We start from the raw sequence: 17,619 nt of genomic DNA, 5'->3' as shown, positions 1-17,619 counted from the left end.
GAGCCAAGATGTGCAGGATGTCTTTAATGTATTTTTCCTTGTTTGTTTAACACAGAACATATTTTGCATGACTTTTCCTTGTGTTTTTTTCTGGGGGTGTTCTATTTCAAATCCATATTAAAAGAAAACCAAGGATAGAGGATAACAACTACTGCTAAACGCTGATCTAAATTCTCCAGAGTCCTCCATCTGGATTTTAAAAACAATGAAACCATAACATTCTCTGCAAAGATCCACATTTTAGTACTTTTAGATATTTAATATATTTTGGACGAGACCCTTATGAGATATTACCAAAGAGGTTTATAACAAAAAGAAGAGTGGCTACTTTAATTCAACAGCTGACCCACACTGTTAATGTAAATGTAAAATTCATGAGCTGGCAGGTTGGTTTCAAGATTTCAAATCAAAACGGTAGTCTAGGGGCAGTGCACATATAGAATCTTCAAAGAAGCCCTTGCATGTTAATTCTGAGAGAATGACATTAAAACCTGAGGCTTTTTGATACAACTTGATGAAACAACATTTCTTAAAATGCATTGTGCTTCACTCCTAAAAAAAATGTATTAATCTACAATGCTGTTCTAAGGATCCAGGACTCCCAGGTACCTACCAAAGCTGCTGTAATATATACGTATTTAACGTTTTTTTTTATTATTTCTGAGTGGGTTCCAGTAAACAGTGTTTGGCTGATATGGCATAAAGATTTGTCCCCCAATTCCCGATTCCCTAGATTATGTAGAAAAAATTTAAACCATAGCAAGATGATCAAAAAATATTTTCATAATTCTTTCCCATTAGTCTTTTGTGATAATTTGTGTACTAGCAGATTCATTTTTCACTTGTTAAAAAATATGTTTTGTAATGTCCCATTCACCTGAGGTCAATGAATTCCGGTCAAAGTTCAAATTTCCAAAGAAATGTTAAAATGCATTGCAAATTTTCTTTTGGACAAAAAACAAAGAGTCTTTTAGCTTGTCTCATTGTTTATTACAGTAAGAGCACATAAAGTTAATTCAAATACGAAGTAAGCATGCAATGTATCAACTATCTTTTTTCATTTCATTTTTACTAAGAAGAGTTATTTCAATTAATATAATTGGAACATTGAGGCATTTTGAAGATCAACCTCAGGTATACTCTTGGATCAGCCACTAATGCTTTGTCACGCACCTCAGCATCTGATACCGTTTCAAAGAAACTCTTTTGTATTTTTATTAACGCTTTGGCCTTTATAGTAGCGAATACGTAAACATACAGTAACTGCTTCCTTTTGAGGCGCCCACACAGAAATGCTCTGGATGTGTCTGGAAGTATCGATTTATTTTGTCCAATTTGTGATGAATTTTAGTGTGAGTTTAAATTTGACTGAGGTTACTTTCTGCCCAACTATGATGTTTTTCAAAATCCTTAATAATTGCCTAAGCAAGTGTTTTATGTCGCTTCTTCTTTGTCTGTGTTACACCGGGCAATAGAAAAGGGTCCGTATGTGACCAGTTGGGATGGGATGGGCAGCAGCAGTAGCTCTATTTACAAGTCTTACATGTACTCTTTATTATACACACACATAAACATTTAAAAATAACACGTATAGTCCTACTGTGCACAACAATTACATTCTCATAGTAACTCAAATGGCAGTCCTGTATTATCTGCAGGCTAACAAAGTACAAGCCATGTTGATCCATTAACCAGTGCAATATACTCGTCTGGGTTTGACAGTTATAAAATTTGATCTGAACGCAAGAGAAATGTTCCACGTCAAAATCGTCCCCGTCATCCGTGTAGTGTAACATCTAAGGGACAGCTACTTTCCTCCCTTTACCTCAAGTGAATGCATTCAATCTCCTCCGTCACAGGCACGAAGGAGGTCCTGATGTCCATCTCGTCCACAATCTTACTGGGGCCGTACGTGGACCTCCAGCGGATCAGTACGATCTTCTTCAGGTGCTTGACTGTGTTGTTCTTGACACTGACGAAGCACAACGTGTTGATCATGCTGTTGCTCATGGCGATGCACTCGATGATGTAGAAGGCCACCAGCGAGTTCTTCTGGCGGGAGATGAGCGTCGGGTGGAAATCTCGTAATATGGCGAAGCCGTAGTAAGGAGCCCAGCACAGGATGTACGCTGTCAAGATCCCGATCAGGACCAACACCGTCTTGCGGCGGCAACGCAGCCTCTTCCTGATCTGCTCCGTCTGGAAACCGGGGACATTCTTGAACCAGAGCTCACGGGAAATTTGGGTGTAACACATCGACATGACGACCACCGGCACAACAAACTCCAAAGCAAAGACAAACAGAAAATATGACCGGTAGTAGACCTGCTGCTCGACAGGCCAGATCTGAGCGCAGAAGAACTTGTGTGTGGTCGGCGTGGTGCCGCCGTGAGGGTACATGGTCTCAGAGGCAAAGTAGGCGGAGGGAATGGATATGAGAATGGGAACGATCCAGACTCCTGTAATCAGGCAGTAGGCAGTTTGGTACTTCATGCGAGGCCTCAGAGGATGGACTATAGCCATGTACCTGGAAGGAGAAAAAAAGACACAATGTCGCAAATGAAGAGCCGGGAAAAAAACAACCACACGTGTACAATGCAATCAAACCGACCCAAATGGCTCTCAATCACTCGTTGAAGATGGTAGTTCAATATACGGCAATCGATTATTCAGATGAATTCTTTATATTCATACAATTGGCAGTCAAAGGTTACTGAGGCTTTCTGTTATGTTCTCCTCTCTCAGCTATATGTAAGCTAGAGATAAATACATGAACCAACATATCAACTCAACCCATGTCTGTCCGAACTATATTTTTGACCCTTTCCACTGCGATAAAGTGGGGAAATTATTACATCAGGTTTCGTCACCCAACACTAAATATAAATCAAGGCTTCGAGGCTACTTCTTGAGTTTTGAAACAAAAGCTTCTTTTATGGATGAGTGAAAGTTCCTTGTCTCCCTGTGTGCACCACAACGCAGTGTAGCAATGGGAATCCGAATAACATTCGCAAGAAAGAGCACTGCGGTGCCGACGTGTCATGTAGAATTCTGCACACCTGGGTTGAAGAGTGGGATACGATAATTGGAAATTGCAGTTGTAGAGGTGCGTCCACACCTAAGGCAAAAACCAATAGCAACCATTTGTGTGGTTTGGACTTTCAATCAATGCTTACTATACCTCGGATTTAGGGCGTTTAATAACCAACGGCACAGGTGCAGGCAATGGCCCACTCAGTTCAATCCATTAGAGAGAGGAAGCGCGGATCACGCGTCATGTGACGAGGAGAAATCAACTACAGCTGGCTGATATTGTTTCTGTTTTTGTTGGATATGAGACTATGGCAGACATACAGGGGAGAGCTTTACCATCTGCTCACGTTTGCACAGAGAATTTTACTTGCTCCGCCCGTGGCGAACAAAGACGTCACAACTTCCGGAGGAGAGACAAATTGAAGGTGACAAATTCAGGGGGCATGTAAATGTGCCGTCGCCTGGGCTTTTGCTACGGTCACGTGTTGGATGCTTTCTGTGAAAAAAGGCTGCCCATCAATAAGAAAACAATTAAACAATGTTTCTTTCCACTACACAAGCAATGTTCTAGGTGCCTTTTGCCCCTTATATTTTCCTTCTCTGAACACTGAACAACAGTATGATGTCAGCACAATAAGTACGGTTCTAACATTTTTAACACGTTCTTCAGTGTGAATGTAATGAGAAGCCATGAACCACTAAGGAGTATAACTACCACAATTAATATTGTAGAGTTTTTAACACAGCTTGGCATTGATATTGATTTCAATTATTATGTTTTCACTTTTGGAAAATAGAACAAGACATCTGATGTGTTTTAAACTTAAAATCAGTTTACTGGATCTGCTGGAAAAGAAGCTCTCTCTATCTCTCAAGATCTCTTGAAGACGGAAATAGAATCAACAAGAATTTTAACATCAACAATGATGATCAAAACCCCTTTTTTTTCATCAAGGTCTTTAGGGGGGGAAATAAGATTTCAGGATAAAGAAACATGAAAGCTTTATTGATTGAAGTCTCTAGGCTGGAAGGCTGAAACATCGGCTTGCTTGATTGAACAAATAAACCCACCGAGATGGCAAATAAATAACACACTCACCTGTCAACTGCAATGGCGAGCAATGCGTTTGTGGACACGTAGAGGGACACTGTCAGGAGATAGTTGACGGAGGCACACAGCACTAACCCGTGACCCCAGGAAAGCTGTTTCACCACATAGTAGTCCACGAGGAAGGGGCAGCACACCACTGCCACGATGAAGTCCGAGATGGCCAGGTTGGCGATGAGCAGGTTGGTGAGATTGCGCAGCTTTTTGTAGCGCATCAGTGTGGCGATGAATATGAGGTTTCCAAATCCACAGACAAGCATGATGCAGACGAGCACCACGCCAATGATAATGGTGGCCACGAAGAAAGCCTGACCCTGCGTCGTGTCTGGGATCTCATCAGGAGGGACGCCGTAGTCCATATCATAGCTATCCATGTAATGATCCAAGGCACCTGCTGGGAGACTCTCCCCTGTCTCTTTGTAAGGGATTTGGCTAATGTTGGAGTCCCCCATGTCTTAGCACACACTTTTATTTGGGTTTAGAAAAACTTGTATTTTACGGCAATTTCATTTGACATATTAAATGAAAATTGTTGATCGATGTTCTAGGTATTAAATGAGTCATTTCTGTGCATTGAACAGGCTTCTTCTTTGGGAATAGTCGCACATCTTCACCTGGAAAGGAGAGTTCCCATCTCAGTATCACTCATGCAGGGTCAGGATGACAAGGAGGATCAAAACAAAGAACACCAGCTCAGTGCTGCAGGCGTGATCATGCTGCCACGTGTGACGTTTCTATATTTTTGGACCAAAAATGAAAGGCAGCATCTAGTAAAGACCTCTAATTTATTACAACTTTTTCACTATAATGAGCTAATATCACAGATGAGTCTCAGTATGATTACAGGGGCATTAGGTGTGCAAGAATAGGTTGTTTAAATCCCTCTCCAAGCATATGATGTAAAGCAAAAATCGAACTCTAGACAAATTAGAAGAAATAAAATACATAAAAAAAATCTTTAGATCGTATGACAGGGCTAATAGATGCATACGAGACAGAGAGATCACCATGTTTTCAAAAGATTTGAACCATGAAATAATTGGGTTTTACAAATAAGTCCGTCTATCATTGAAATTCGTGAGAGAGGTACATTTTTTATGCAAAAACGGCCTCAAATATATGGATATGTTAAGAGTTGGAGGGAAAAAATACATTAAATTCAGTCTCTGGCGTAGTTTATAAAACCAAACTTGGCTCTACGAAGCAACAAAAAAAAAAGGTCACAGTCTGTGAATCTAAAAGAAACAAATTCTCAAATGTAGACTTATAAGAGCGAGAGACTCAACTCAGTTCCCGGGAATGGAAGTCGGTAATGTATTAAAACATGTTAAAAGACACTTACCGGTAAACGATTCCGAAGGTAGACCGACTCCTACCGGACAATAGTTTAAACAAAGCGCAATTGCGCGTCGCGTGTGCCAAAGTACCATTGGACAACCGCACCAGTGCGCACGCGGGGTTACTCCATCAGCGCATCGCTCCTCTCTGCTGCCAGCGCGCGGCACGTCGAGAAACGCACTAAGTTCCGTCAGTCACTCTTCCCCCTCGAATAAAAACATGCAATGGTCCGTGTGGGGTCTGTACGCGTTTACCATTTAAGGCGAAGAAACCCTCGTATTTTTGTAAATCCTTACAAGAGAGACGCAAACTAAGCACGTACGGGCATTTCAAAATAAAAGCCAAGGCAATAGAATAAACGTGCGCGAGAAATTGTTATTCACGGTCCATTATGCAAGCCCCAGAGTAATACTTAAACAATTGAATTAGTATAATAAATACATTTGGGAGGAGTGTGTTACACCGTTACACAGTAGTTACCAACAAGCGAGCATGTATCCAACAAGCGAGCATGGAGTTTTCAATGAATATGTGTCTTGTTTGGTGTAATATGCTGAAGTTCATAATGTAGTTTAATCAAAGTCTGTTTTGCGTGCAGAATTATTACTAGCAGCACTGATATTTATTTTCCCTCCGTGTTGTGCTGTTGTTAGAGTGAACACAATACTTCAAATTTACAGAAAAACTAGTGTTTTCCATTTCTAGATGTAGACTGCAGTATAAATGTATTTAAACTGTATTATATTTGTCTATGTATATGCCAATATCTAGGTTATTGATATAGATGTAATGCTGTTTAATTCATCTGATATTTGATGTGTTTTTTTGCAGCCTAGATGTATACATAATGTATTTACTTGGTATTTGTACGTCATTTCGGAATGAAAACTTCTTGGAAGAGTGAGCCTGTGTTGATCACAGCATACTCAAACAAACAGGGATCCACAGTGGAGTCTTTGTCTACAATCTGTTGTTTCTTCCTGTTTCTGCCATTTTGGCTCCCGGCAAACGAAGCCCTGCCATTTACCGCTGCATGCTCCTTGTCGTCCCCCCCCATCCATTACCCCCAAACCATCCACCATTCAGATCCAACATTCACCACCACGTCACACTCTACGACGAGCATTCCGGCACCATTTCGGTATCCAAGCCTCACACATCAAGGTCACAACACTCAATTGGCACCAGCCTCCAACCCTCTGTTGACCGCTGTGCCGCAATTTTCACCCTTGATCTTCAACCCCGACATGACATCCCTCACATCCCTTCATCCCCCCGACCCTCATCTGTAGTTTATGTTTAGCCTTGTGCTCAGGCATCTCTCTCCAAAAAAGAGATCTTAATATCTGTAATATAGTGATTGACAAACCAATCATTTCTATTTTAATACAACAAACAAAGCTCTTACAAACACTCAAACATATTCTTCATAATATAATATTCCAGCAGCAAGTGGCTGAGTATCTGAAATTATTTTACGACATTGAGACAAGAGTGTCTTTCCCATGTTATTCTGGTAGCACATTGCATAATATACATGTAAGTGTAAAATGTGCACGTAGTGCATCAAGTGCTCTTCCCTCTGTGATCTGAGATGGAGAAAAGAACATTTGATGTTGACACCCATGGCATAGTGGCTGTTGGAATGGAATAACTTTGCTCATTGTAAACCAAAAAACAAAAATTAATGCTTTATTTTAGATACCCTTTCTTTTGTATTAGACTTTCCTTAAGTGTAGTGGTTTAGTGATAAACTATGTAATGCACAATACTATTTTTCCCTCTCTCACAGAGCGGTATAAAGCTTTCACAAACAAATCTCTGGGGTTAACCATCCTGAACACCAGATAAACAGGCCTGATGACTTTTTTCAGATCAATTTTCTTATTGTGTATTGTGATTTGCGAAAGCTAACACTACTGGCCTCCTCTGACAATCATCTGTCAGCAGCCGGCAAGATAGCTTTGTGTGTCCTCTCACATCGAGTGCACCGGTGCAGATCATTACAGATACCAAGAGACACAAAATAACGAGCCGACAACTCCTTCTGTCATCTACAATTGACAAACAATGATATAAAGTTTTAAAGTTTTATTTTCTAGAACTTGAACGGCTCATAAGAGATGAGAGAACTGCCCCTGTGTGTTCCGATTCGTTTTCATCACCCCGTAAATATCAGGGACTACGTTCTCGGCCCTGTTAGGGTCCATCGCTGTAGCCCCAGAGGCCGGGCCAGATAAACAGTCTCTCATTTCCTATTCTGGACAGCTCTTCAATCTTAACCGGGGCCTCGGATTTACTGCTACTCATAACCAATGAATATAAATGGAAAATGCTCGCAGTGTGATTCTCTCCTCGGCCATGGAGAATATGAACAAGACCCTTAATCTATGGCCTCCAGTTGAGGTTGGAAAGATATTGACATAGTTTATTGGAGGCAATGTCATAGGATAAGCAGCAATGAAACAAAATCCATACAAATATATGTACAGGGATTAAATCTGAACACAGAAGTGTCTTTTTTGGCGAAATCTTCATTCTGCTGGGGATCCCCGGTTCCTCCAGTACAAATGCTGAACAAAATCCCAAGTTGCTTGCAAAGGCCTCGCCGTGAAGATGTGCATGTGTGAGTTTGTTAACTTGACATTGGATTAAATTCTAATGAGCAGTTTGGCACATTGTATGACACCGTGGGCCATCAGTGTGAAGACGTGTGTGTGATTTGGGGAAACAGTGGCCAAATGTCACAGGCTCTGAAGGCTGAAGTAGGGAAGCCACGACGCATCCATGAAGACAGGTTGATATATATTGACAGTATGCATCTACTCAATGTCATTTGTCAAGTTTGTCTAAAGATTATAGCTGTACATACATACATATGTATACATATGATATATTCTCTGCAACCCTAACATAGGAAAGAAATGGGCAGGAGGAGGATTTTGTCAATGAGTATTTTTATATTTTATATTTTGTGCTTGATTGTGTCCGTACATTGCAAATTCAACCACTTATTCTTTTGCAATTTTATTTGACCGATGTTGTGTTTTCTTATTCACAACTGCAGAGGTAAGTACGCGTATCTGAAGTTCTTTACATGAACTATGGCTGTATCAATTTGATTAAATACCTCTGAACCAGAAATGAGCTTTGTATCATCATTTGTAGCTGTCAGTGCCCTCGGGCCATGGCTCTGCGTGGTTAAAAATATGCTGAAAAGCTGATGTAAAGCCATTTGACATGTGTTTCATTCAGCCGTTTTACGGCCTGCTAGATGTGTCGAGAGGAACATTTTGACTGACCTTGTACTGCGGGCAGCCTGCAGAGAGCTCTTCTGTCTCTTCGTCATGTTTCTATGAATCTCTCCAACTCTCCTCTCTGCTGAATGGTGTCACAGGGGAAATTATGCAAATACGGAGGGGTAATAACAAAAGACACACACGTGGGCCAAAAGAACCAAAGGGCTGATAGCTAGATGCTATGTATACTGTTATCAAGGGCTGAGGTTTAACATCTCCAAAGCCCAGCAAAACACACACGTTCCCACATATTTTGCATGTATATGTTGGCTATTTTCTTTCAATTCTTTTCATTAAAACAAACAACATGATGTTTAGGAAGAGGGAAACTTTTGCTACATATTCAGAATCCCACTTCAAAGATCTGATGTCTGAGTCGTGAGGTAAACAACACTTAGACACTTGAATTGTGTGATCGTGCAGCTGCTTTCATCCAGCATCCAATGATGTTTTTGAGATCACGTTCCCCAAAACATTGTCAGCACCCACTTAAAAACCAACAACCCCTGTTTTTCTCTTTCAGCACACGCAGTGCGGCAACCACTTCTGACAGGAAATGGTTCTCGACAGACTACACAAATTGCAGTCCACGAATTTTCCCCTCTGTGCCGCGGCGGGCCGTCGCCCAATCTGCCATATCAAACAGCAATCTAGAAAGCAGCTGACTAAGAAGCAGAATAATGGTGTGTGTGACCGCCCGGTGCTTTCGCGGGCCGGCCGATTGTTTGTTTTTGTGGTTCTGCTTTGTCATCAACAGCCCGGCTTTTCTAATCTCTGCCACAAAAGGCAACAATAACCCGTGGAAGGCCCCAGGCCCGAAAGGCGCGCCGCCACAGCCGGTGGGAGGTTCTGGGGGCTATTTCGCCAACAGCCGGCGCTGTGCAGCGTTTAGTCTAGCATGAGACAGCCGAGGGTGAGCACCCACAAAGTTTTCACACAGTAAAAGGAGCGCAAGGGGACCGATCACTCGGGAGGGACGCGTACCACCATGTACAAGAGCAGCTACGCGCACGAGGTGCGCAGGGAGAAGTACGAGCGCTCGGATGTCTTCGACGAGGAGCCCGCGGGCTTTGAATCGTCTGCGGGCAAATCCGCCATCCAAGGCTGGGAGAGCCTCCAGGAGCTCAACAGCCGCTTCGCCCGGTACATCAATAGGGCACGAGTCCTGGAGCAGCGCAATGCCGTGTTCCGCAAGCAGCTGGAGACGCTGCAGCGGATGGAAGAGGCCAGCGGCCTAGAGGAGGCCTTCACACAGCAGACCGAAGTCAACAGGAAGCGCATCCGAGAGCTGTCCTCCGACCAGGCCAAACTAGAGCGAGAGCTGAAAGATGCTTGCCGGATGCTGGATGAGTTCACCTGCAAGTAAGGGCGTTGCGCTGGTGTTATCAGACAAAGATCTGGACATCTATGTGTGTGTTTTAAGAGGAAGTGACACTGAGATGTAATCCTAAAGAATTGAAGATGATTGAAAATAAAAAAAAGGTATTGATAATTCTCAGTAAATTGGCATGAAAACTGTGAGTTGCAGTCTTCAAAGTCAAATTCAGAAGCAGGTAATCATAAAACTTGCTGTAAAATGTCTTTATTCTGAAAAATGTAACCTAAAACAAGAAAAATAATTAATTGAAATAATGCTAAAAGCACACAAACAAAGACGTTCTACTTGGTTAAGTACATTTAGTTAATGATCATGATTTGGATTTGGATTCAAACACAGCTCAAACATGCAATGATACCTTCTTCTGCTTTTGTATCAGACAAACACATAATCCAGATTTTTTATGTTCCAGATATAGAAATGAATGTGAATTTCAAGAGCAGCTTCGGGGCACACTGGAACAATTGAACAAGGTATGGATCAAATAACGGGCGTTTACACACTCAAACAAATGAACATAAGGAGCACTTCACTACTCAATCCAAGTTCTCCAAAATGTGGAAATGGAAGAACCTTTGAATGTGAAATCAGAGACACTTTACATTATTTAACACTATGGGTAATAATGGCTAAAGCAAAAGAGATTCACTACAGTAGTTTTGATAAATCTCTTCACATTTTGAGAGAACACGGCCAGGATGAAACTGAAGAGTCACTTTAGTGTTCTTTGGCTCAATGCACTTCACACTAAACCTGCTACGGTTTGGTTCCCGTTGTTGTTTCTTCTTCCTGCAGGAGGCCGACAGCTCTCTCCTGAGAAACCTGGAATATCAGATCCAATCACAGTTCCTGCAGGACGACGTCAACTCCACCAGAGACCGACACAAGAAGGTCAGTGGCGCCGATGGTAAATGGTCAAAGGGAAACTACTGGGCAAATCCTAGAACAACCCCTACGATACAATACAGATGTTTGAGAGGAAACCAATACGACCTCAATGGGACCTCATCATTGAGGTGTTCAAAAGAATAGCTTTGATAGAATCAACAAAAATAAACTTTTCAATAAAACTTCCTTCAAACAAGAAAACCAAGTAAGCAGTAAGTAATGAGAAACAGGGTTATGGATTAAGATTTTAACCACTTTTATGGCACTTATATTCAGTTAATTGGTTTGTGTGTTTCGTTACCATATATGTATTTCCATTTGACAGTTAATGTGTTTTAATCCATAAAGCCACCACAGTTGAATTTAGCACAGCAGGTTGTTCCTGCCTCATCGTTCAAGTCACTTTCAAATGACCTTGATATTCATATCAAAAATTATTTCAGTTGCAAAAAGATAAATGATTAGATACATTCATCAAAACAAAATTCCGGTGGCATTCCGACTCTCCAAAAATGTGTTTTCAGTTGAAAATAATTAGCACGTAAATGACATTTCAGACAGATGGAGCAAAGAGATGGTTTTGCAAATAAGCTGTAAATCCTGTAATTATTTGTTATCAGTTTATCAATCAATATGCTTTGAAGAGAGGAGCAAAGATAAAGTAGAACTGTTTTGACACTCAGTCCTTATCGGTGGCAAGCAGCAACAGGACCCATGTGACCACTCTCTGAGAAAGGTTTTCAATAGTTCCTAATCTTTGTTCACATCGCTCTTTAAAGTTCTATTGCATCTTAAAGTTTTTCCAGATATTGTCCTTTTTGACAGTATCTTTGATCTGAACATACATGTTGGATGGATTTATCGGATACATCACAGCGGTCGGGAAATGAAGCCACATCTATGAACGTTAGTTCAAAATAGAACAGTGTGTTTTCCTTTTTGTTGCGTTTAAAAGCTGCAGGCCTCAGGCAAAGACTCCACAAACAACAAGTAGCTTTAGTAACAATATACCTTCTGTCATTTTAAACAAAATGTAGCACTGCTCTTCACACATATGTAGATAGACAAACAGAAACATTACCTTTTTCTGTGGCTTGAAGGTGCCGCACAGCAGCCACAGAAGTGCTGAGACAAATGAAGCGGTTGCATTATGCATCGGGCACATTTTCAATCATTTTCTTGCCGAAGCAATTCATCATTTTTTATTTTAACCCGGCAATATATGTATGAGGATATATTAAACCCGGACTCAAAATTGAGATAGCATATGAAAGGGCACGGCTGTCTCTATATTATGAGGGTGAAAATCAGGAGTTGTCTCACATGAATATTGGACTTGTGGTCCCGAGCTTTGAAGTATCCATCTGTGGACAGAGCAAATATATATTGTATCTATTACCAGGGCTACGATCACAATGGTACAAACGGATTTTAAGAAAAAAACTCCCTTTGTCGTCAAGAAATTCTAGCACCTTCTGTTTGGTATATTTCATGTTTTCCTTTTATTTCATCTTCTTTTACAGAACCTGGCAGAGATCCAGACATATGTAAACATTTTAAAGCAAATCAACCAGACTCTCCCCCTTGCTCCCAATATGTCAGCGGGCATCTCCGAGGTGAGGTCATTAATGTTGTCACTGTGTGTGTGTGTGTGTGTGTGTGTTTGCTGCAGTCCCTGCGGGGAGAGGACGCTGCCTGCATGTGAGTCAGCGCTGGCTACGTGTCTAGGCTTGACGAGGTTACCGGCTTCTCAGTTGGTCGCCTGCGCCTGCTATTGTCCGATTTATTGTGTATTCACAAGTGCAGACAGTGAGACAGTCCAGCGGACACGAGTACAGAACATCAGGACTCATAATGAAGCAAAAGGCCGGGGAGAATATCTGACCAACTGTGCCAGAGTGACAAGTCTTTGTGTGGGACAGTGTGGAGTTGTATTAATACAAACGTTTCTTGGAAGTAGAGCTGCTCCGGATGCAGGAATGTATTTATTTTATTTGCTTGAGTTTGAGTTAAATCTCAGCAGTCAGAGATCAAGAGACACAGCTCATGGATTCTGGCTTTTGTGCTTTGGGGAGAGAATCCTTTTGTTCCGGCGTTACTGACGGCAACAAAGCATATTGCATAAACATTTTTACGTTCAATTTCCCAAACTTCACATCTAGTCTAATAATTTGTTTCCTGATACAGCAGTTGTGCGCTTTGGACATTTTAAGAGAACAAATCAGAATCAAATTAGTAGCAACGATGCATCTTAATCATTTGAAATTTGAACCCTACAAAGCAACCAAAGCCAATACATATTTAAAGTCTGAGAACAATGAATATTTACAAAGAGATCTGCCAGGTCTCCAAACAGCCACTTACGTCACTTGCATCATTATTACTGTGCTCTGCCCTCTACACACTCAATAGATCAATTTTATCAGTAGATGAAACATAAAACATCACTGCTTGAGGCAATGAAATTGTTAGAAAGCCCTTAAATAGCAATGCAAAAATCAATCAGTTAAGCTTAATACAGTGAGACTTGAGGAAGACATGACCGATGGCTCGGAGTCTCTTGTGATGCTGTAAAGACGTGCTCGTCCGTTTGTCTTTATGGGTTTGCGCTCCGTCTTTAAAGGAACAGGAGAAGCTGCAGGCCCAGCAGAAAGTGCCGGTGCTGCAGAATCAGCTGGAGGAATATAAGAGCGCCCTCTGTCAGCTGCAGGCCCAGAAACAACGTCTACAGACTGAGGTGGGTCACACTGTCACCATGACAACAGGAGGATTCGTGATAATGACATGGCTTGCATGTTTCCCTTTTTCTTTTTTTCTTTTATCACCCAGCCAATATGCAAAGACTGCAACCCTGAACAAGATGTCCGTTGTCTGTCTGTCCAAACTTCTGTCCTCAGTAATGTCAGTAATTCAAAAAAACTGTTTAACATTTTGAAGGTTGATGATTAATTTACTGATTGTTTTTATGTGTCATGCACACTGAGTGGCCAACCCTCATTGGATTACAAAAAGCCATCCAATACATTTGCCGATGTTTCACTTTAAGTAATCGCATTCCATTAAAATACGTATGAATTATTTTTCTCCTTAGCCTCAAACAAATATTCTGCCTCCTCTATTAAGCTTGGCAAGACAAATTAAGGTTAATTTGCTAAAACTCCCATGTCTATATTCCTGTGAAAAGGATAGTAAAACAAAAGGTGAGCTTTGTGTTTTCATTTTTGAAAAACTGCAGGTAGTTTTCTCAAATAGCCAAATCAAAACTGATATGAGAGGCGAAAAAAAGTATGTTAATTAACTGTGTTATAAGCGAAGAATGTTTTTTCAGTTTGCATGAGCTTCTGGATTAATTCAAGGGGCACCTTACTATCTTTTCTCATTTCCCTGAATGTTGAGTTGTCACTGAGCGATGAACGGAATAGACTTCCCCCAGCAGCCTCCGTGCTGTGGTGCTAATAGCAAGATGCTGCAGACGCACCACCAGATGTCAGCCACGGCCACCGCGTGATGGACGAGACCAACGCCGACCCTACTTTCAACCTTGCTCAGAATTTTTCTGATTGCATTAACAACTCAAGCCGTTACATTTTTCTTTTAAAAAGTTCTAATTCCCAAATGAACATCTTGCATCTTGTCTTGCCCTTCAGACTACTGTGTTGGAGCAAACCATCAAAAACAAACAGGAGCGTTACGACGATGACATTCAGACGTTTAATGAGCGGATTGACTCCCTGCGGAAGGACATCGAGGAGGCCGAGCAGTCCCTCGAGAAGTTCACCAGTGAATGTCGTCACCTGGCCATGTACCAGACGTCGCTTGAGAATGAGCTGGAGAGGTACAAGAGGATCATCGAGAACGAAGACCACAGGTAGACTCCCTCCGCACGCAGAGAATGCTCCTGAACGCCTGTCAGGTTTGTGTGAGGAGACCAAGATGGCTCTTCACTTAAGGCTGAAGCTGCAGTTTAAGGTTTTACCGTATTTAAGAATGATCCCATGAGAGAAAGAAAATGATTCTTAATCCCAAATGTTTAGCCTTGTAAAACAGTTGTAAATTGTATTATTATGTTTTACCTTTTAAAAAAACACGTATTGATGGTTGATGGTAAATGTAGAGCTATCGTTCACACGCTTTGTCTTTGTGTCAGTGTAGAATACAGAATCATCCAGTAGATGGCACTGGGTGACAACAACTGTTTTTTCTTTTAGCACAACAATAAGCAGTATTTTCTTCCTGTTGTTTTATTTTAAGAAAAAAAGGAATTTGCAATGCAGAATTCTGTTGAGTCCGTGGCGGTCTCATTGGTGACATATCACTGTTGTCTTTCCTTTAGGTTGAATTCAGCAATAATTGGGACTCCTATTACCCTGTTCACCTCTAATTTCCAGTACCCTCCCACACCTACGACATCAAGCCCGGGAAGAGGTGAGGGCACCATGAGCACATCGCAGCTGATTTAAATAGAGAATATCTAAATTCACATGCAATCGGCTACTTTTGCTAAAAACAACCCATCTTTTTTAGACATTGAAGCTTACAAAGCTAGTTAAAGAGATGTCTTAATTGTTTTTAGCCTCTCTGAAGATTTTGGTCTGTTGCTGCATACACAATTTCAGTCTCTTTAGTCCACCGGTTTCAGCTAGTTGACTTATGGCCTCATCTGTGTCCAGATATCACCCAGGTTATTCAAGATATCACCAGCATCAAGCCCCGCCAGAAGATCCTGGCAAAGAAAGTTCTCAAGATCAAAGAAATGACTCCAAAAGACGTGAGTGACAGTGGCCCGAAGGACAGAAATGTAGGAGCTGCTGTAGAGGCGGCCGATGAGGAAACAAAGGGGGTCCCGTCTCTGGAAGTGCAGGAGGAGATGGTGAAGAGAAAAGAGATGAGGTCCGCGTTCACCGGAGTGTCTCCACAGGACGTCCCGGACGGAGCTCAAATCAGCAAGGCCTTTGACACTCTGTGCAACATCGTCAGAGACAGGATGAGGAAGTACAAGAAGCCTGAGCCGATCGCTGACTTCTACACGAAGGGACGCTACGTCCTTGTCACTGGCGACGGCAGCTACCCAGATCCGTGCTTCTACACCTCCACGCCATCGGGCGGCCACATCTTTGTGACTATTAGAGATGAAATGATGCCTCCCTATGATCCTTACACACCCGTCACACCAATCACTCCCTCTCCTCCACCTCCACCACCACCTCAACCCCAGCCTCAGCCTAAGCCTCCTCAGCCCATAGTTGACCCCAGGCCTCCCAGTCCCACCCTGCCCTCCAAGGGAGGAGGAGGAGGAGGAGGAGGAGGAGGAGGGAAAAGACGATGACAAGGGTGGAAAAGGTAAGGACAAGGGCGGTAAAGGAAAGCATAAGATTGAAGATCCTCCTCCTCACTCTGAAGATCCGAGCCCACTCCGTCACCCTCGGGCCCTAAAGATCCCACCCCAGCTGCCGACCATCCCAAGAAAGGCCGGGGGGACGTCGGGCCCACCCCGAAGCCTGCGCCTCGCGGAGCCAGCACCAGTTCTAGCTCCAGCTTCAATTCCAGCTCCAGCACCAGCTCAAGCAGCTTCACCCCGGACGCAATGAGCCTACGAGAAGCTGGAGGTGATGGAGTCTGTGAAGAAGTTCTCCGGCGACCGCAAGGTTAAGGGTTACGAAGAGACATCCGTGGTGGTGGAGACCATGATCGAGAAGTCCAGCAAGAAGAAGCATTGAAACCACGTCAAATGAGAATTGGGTCCCCTCCACGAGGGTCTTTCGTGGTTCGGGTCCTCTGACAAGAACAGTGATGAATCCTGCTGTTCCTCAAAATACCGTAAAAAAAAAACTGATACGTTTTGCCCCTGAAGGATACCAACCGGGGTCGAAGACCAACTACACATCCCTGCTCTGAAACGCATCGCTCCTCCAGTTGCTTGCAGTCTCAATACGTTTTGCTGGCTCCACGAGTACTGCTGCTGCTGTTCAACTTAACATCCATGCTACGCTCCTTTTCCTGTTTGAAAACTTGGGAAAATGAAAAAAAAAGCTCCATGCCACCACACACAATCTAATAAGAAAAGAAAGAAGTTGTGCCTCCCTCTGAACTCTGTTTTGACTCAAACTTTCCCCTTTGAGCTGATTTGTTCAATTCGATGACACTGCCTGCCCTCAGCACAATTTTGCTGTGTATTAATTTGCTTTGATATATTGAATAATAAAAAAAGATTCCGACATCAATTACTGCTTTCAGTCGGATGTTATGCACAAAGCACTGACATATTTCACCGGGTCATAAAAGCACGCTTGCAATATATTTTCTAAATGACCTTGAATAGTTTACAATGTCACTTTGATGCATATAGCTGCAAACTGCCTACATCTTTGCACAAGTATAGGCCCTACTTTACTTTTGACTTAGTGAAATTGATTTTAGGTAAACATACTGTATTAGTGCTCTTCCCGTCCACCTGAATTAGCCTACAACCAAGTCATTCCTTAGATGAATTTAATTCAGTTCAGACAACCAAATATATAATGGTTGAGACACTTTGATATATATATATTACTAATAGACGGTATGAACTACTACAT

General features: G+C 42.2%; 2 protein-coding genes across 4 annotated transcripts; one reads left to right on the top strand and one right to left on the bottom strand.

The window, feature by feature from the left end:
• Positions 1–1,460: 1,460 nt before the first annotated feature.
• Positions 1,461–5,712, bottom strand: prokr1b (prokineticin receptor 1b). Of its 2 annotated transcripts, XM_040179504.2 has the most exons (4): positions 5,484–5,712; positions 4,133–4,755; positions 2,326–2,527; positions 1,461–2,199 (listed from the first exon to the last, which is right to left on the bottom strand). In XM_040179504.2, the coding sequence occupies exons 2-4, from the start codon at positions 4,591–4,593 to the stop codon at positions 1,822–1,824; spliced, it is 1,041 nt and encodes a 346-aa protein (XP_040035438.1). In that variant the 5' UTR covers positions 4,594–4,755; positions 5,484–5,712; the 3' UTR covers positions 1,461–1,821. The 2 variants fall into 2 exon arrangements, with proteins under 2 accessions (XP_040035438.1, XP_040035437.1); XM_040179503.2 differs by having other exon boundaries at positions 1,461–2,527.
• Positions 5,713–9,299: 3,587 nt separating this feature from the next.
• On the top strand, positions 9,300–17,265 carry bfsp1 (beaded filament structural protein 1). 2 transcript variants are annotated; one of them, XM_078104491.1, is made up of 8 exons: positions 9,300–10,140; positions 10,569–10,629; positions 10,952–11,047; positions 12,568–12,660; positions 13,674–13,781; positions 14,692–14,912; positions 15,378–15,469; positions 15,715–17,265. In XM_078104491.1, the coding sequence occupies exons 1-8, from the start codon at positions 9,767–9,769 to the stop codon at positions 16,368–16,370; spliced, it is 1,701 nt and encodes a 566-aa protein (XP_077960617.1). In that variant the 5' UTR covers positions 9,300–9,766; the 3' UTR covers positions 16,371–17,265. The 2 variants fall into 2 exon arrangements, with proteins under 2 accessions (XP_077960617.1, XP_077960616.1); XM_078104490.1 differs by having other exon boundaries at positions 13,668–13,781.
• The last annotated feature ends 354 nt before the right edge of the window (positions 17,266–17,619 follow it).

Source organism: Gasterosteus aculeatus, chromosome 6 (assembly GCF_964276395.1).
Source record: "Gasterosteus aculeatus chromosome 6, fGasAcu3.hap1.1, whole genome shotgun sequence".
In the NCBI taxonomy this organism is placed as follows: domain Eukaryota; kingdom Metazoa; phylum Chordata; class Actinopteri; order Perciformes; family Gasterosteidae; genus Gasterosteus; species Gasterosteus aculeatus.
Note: the sequence above shows the minus strand (reverse complement) of the source record. Positions and strands in the feature narration are given on the sequence as shown.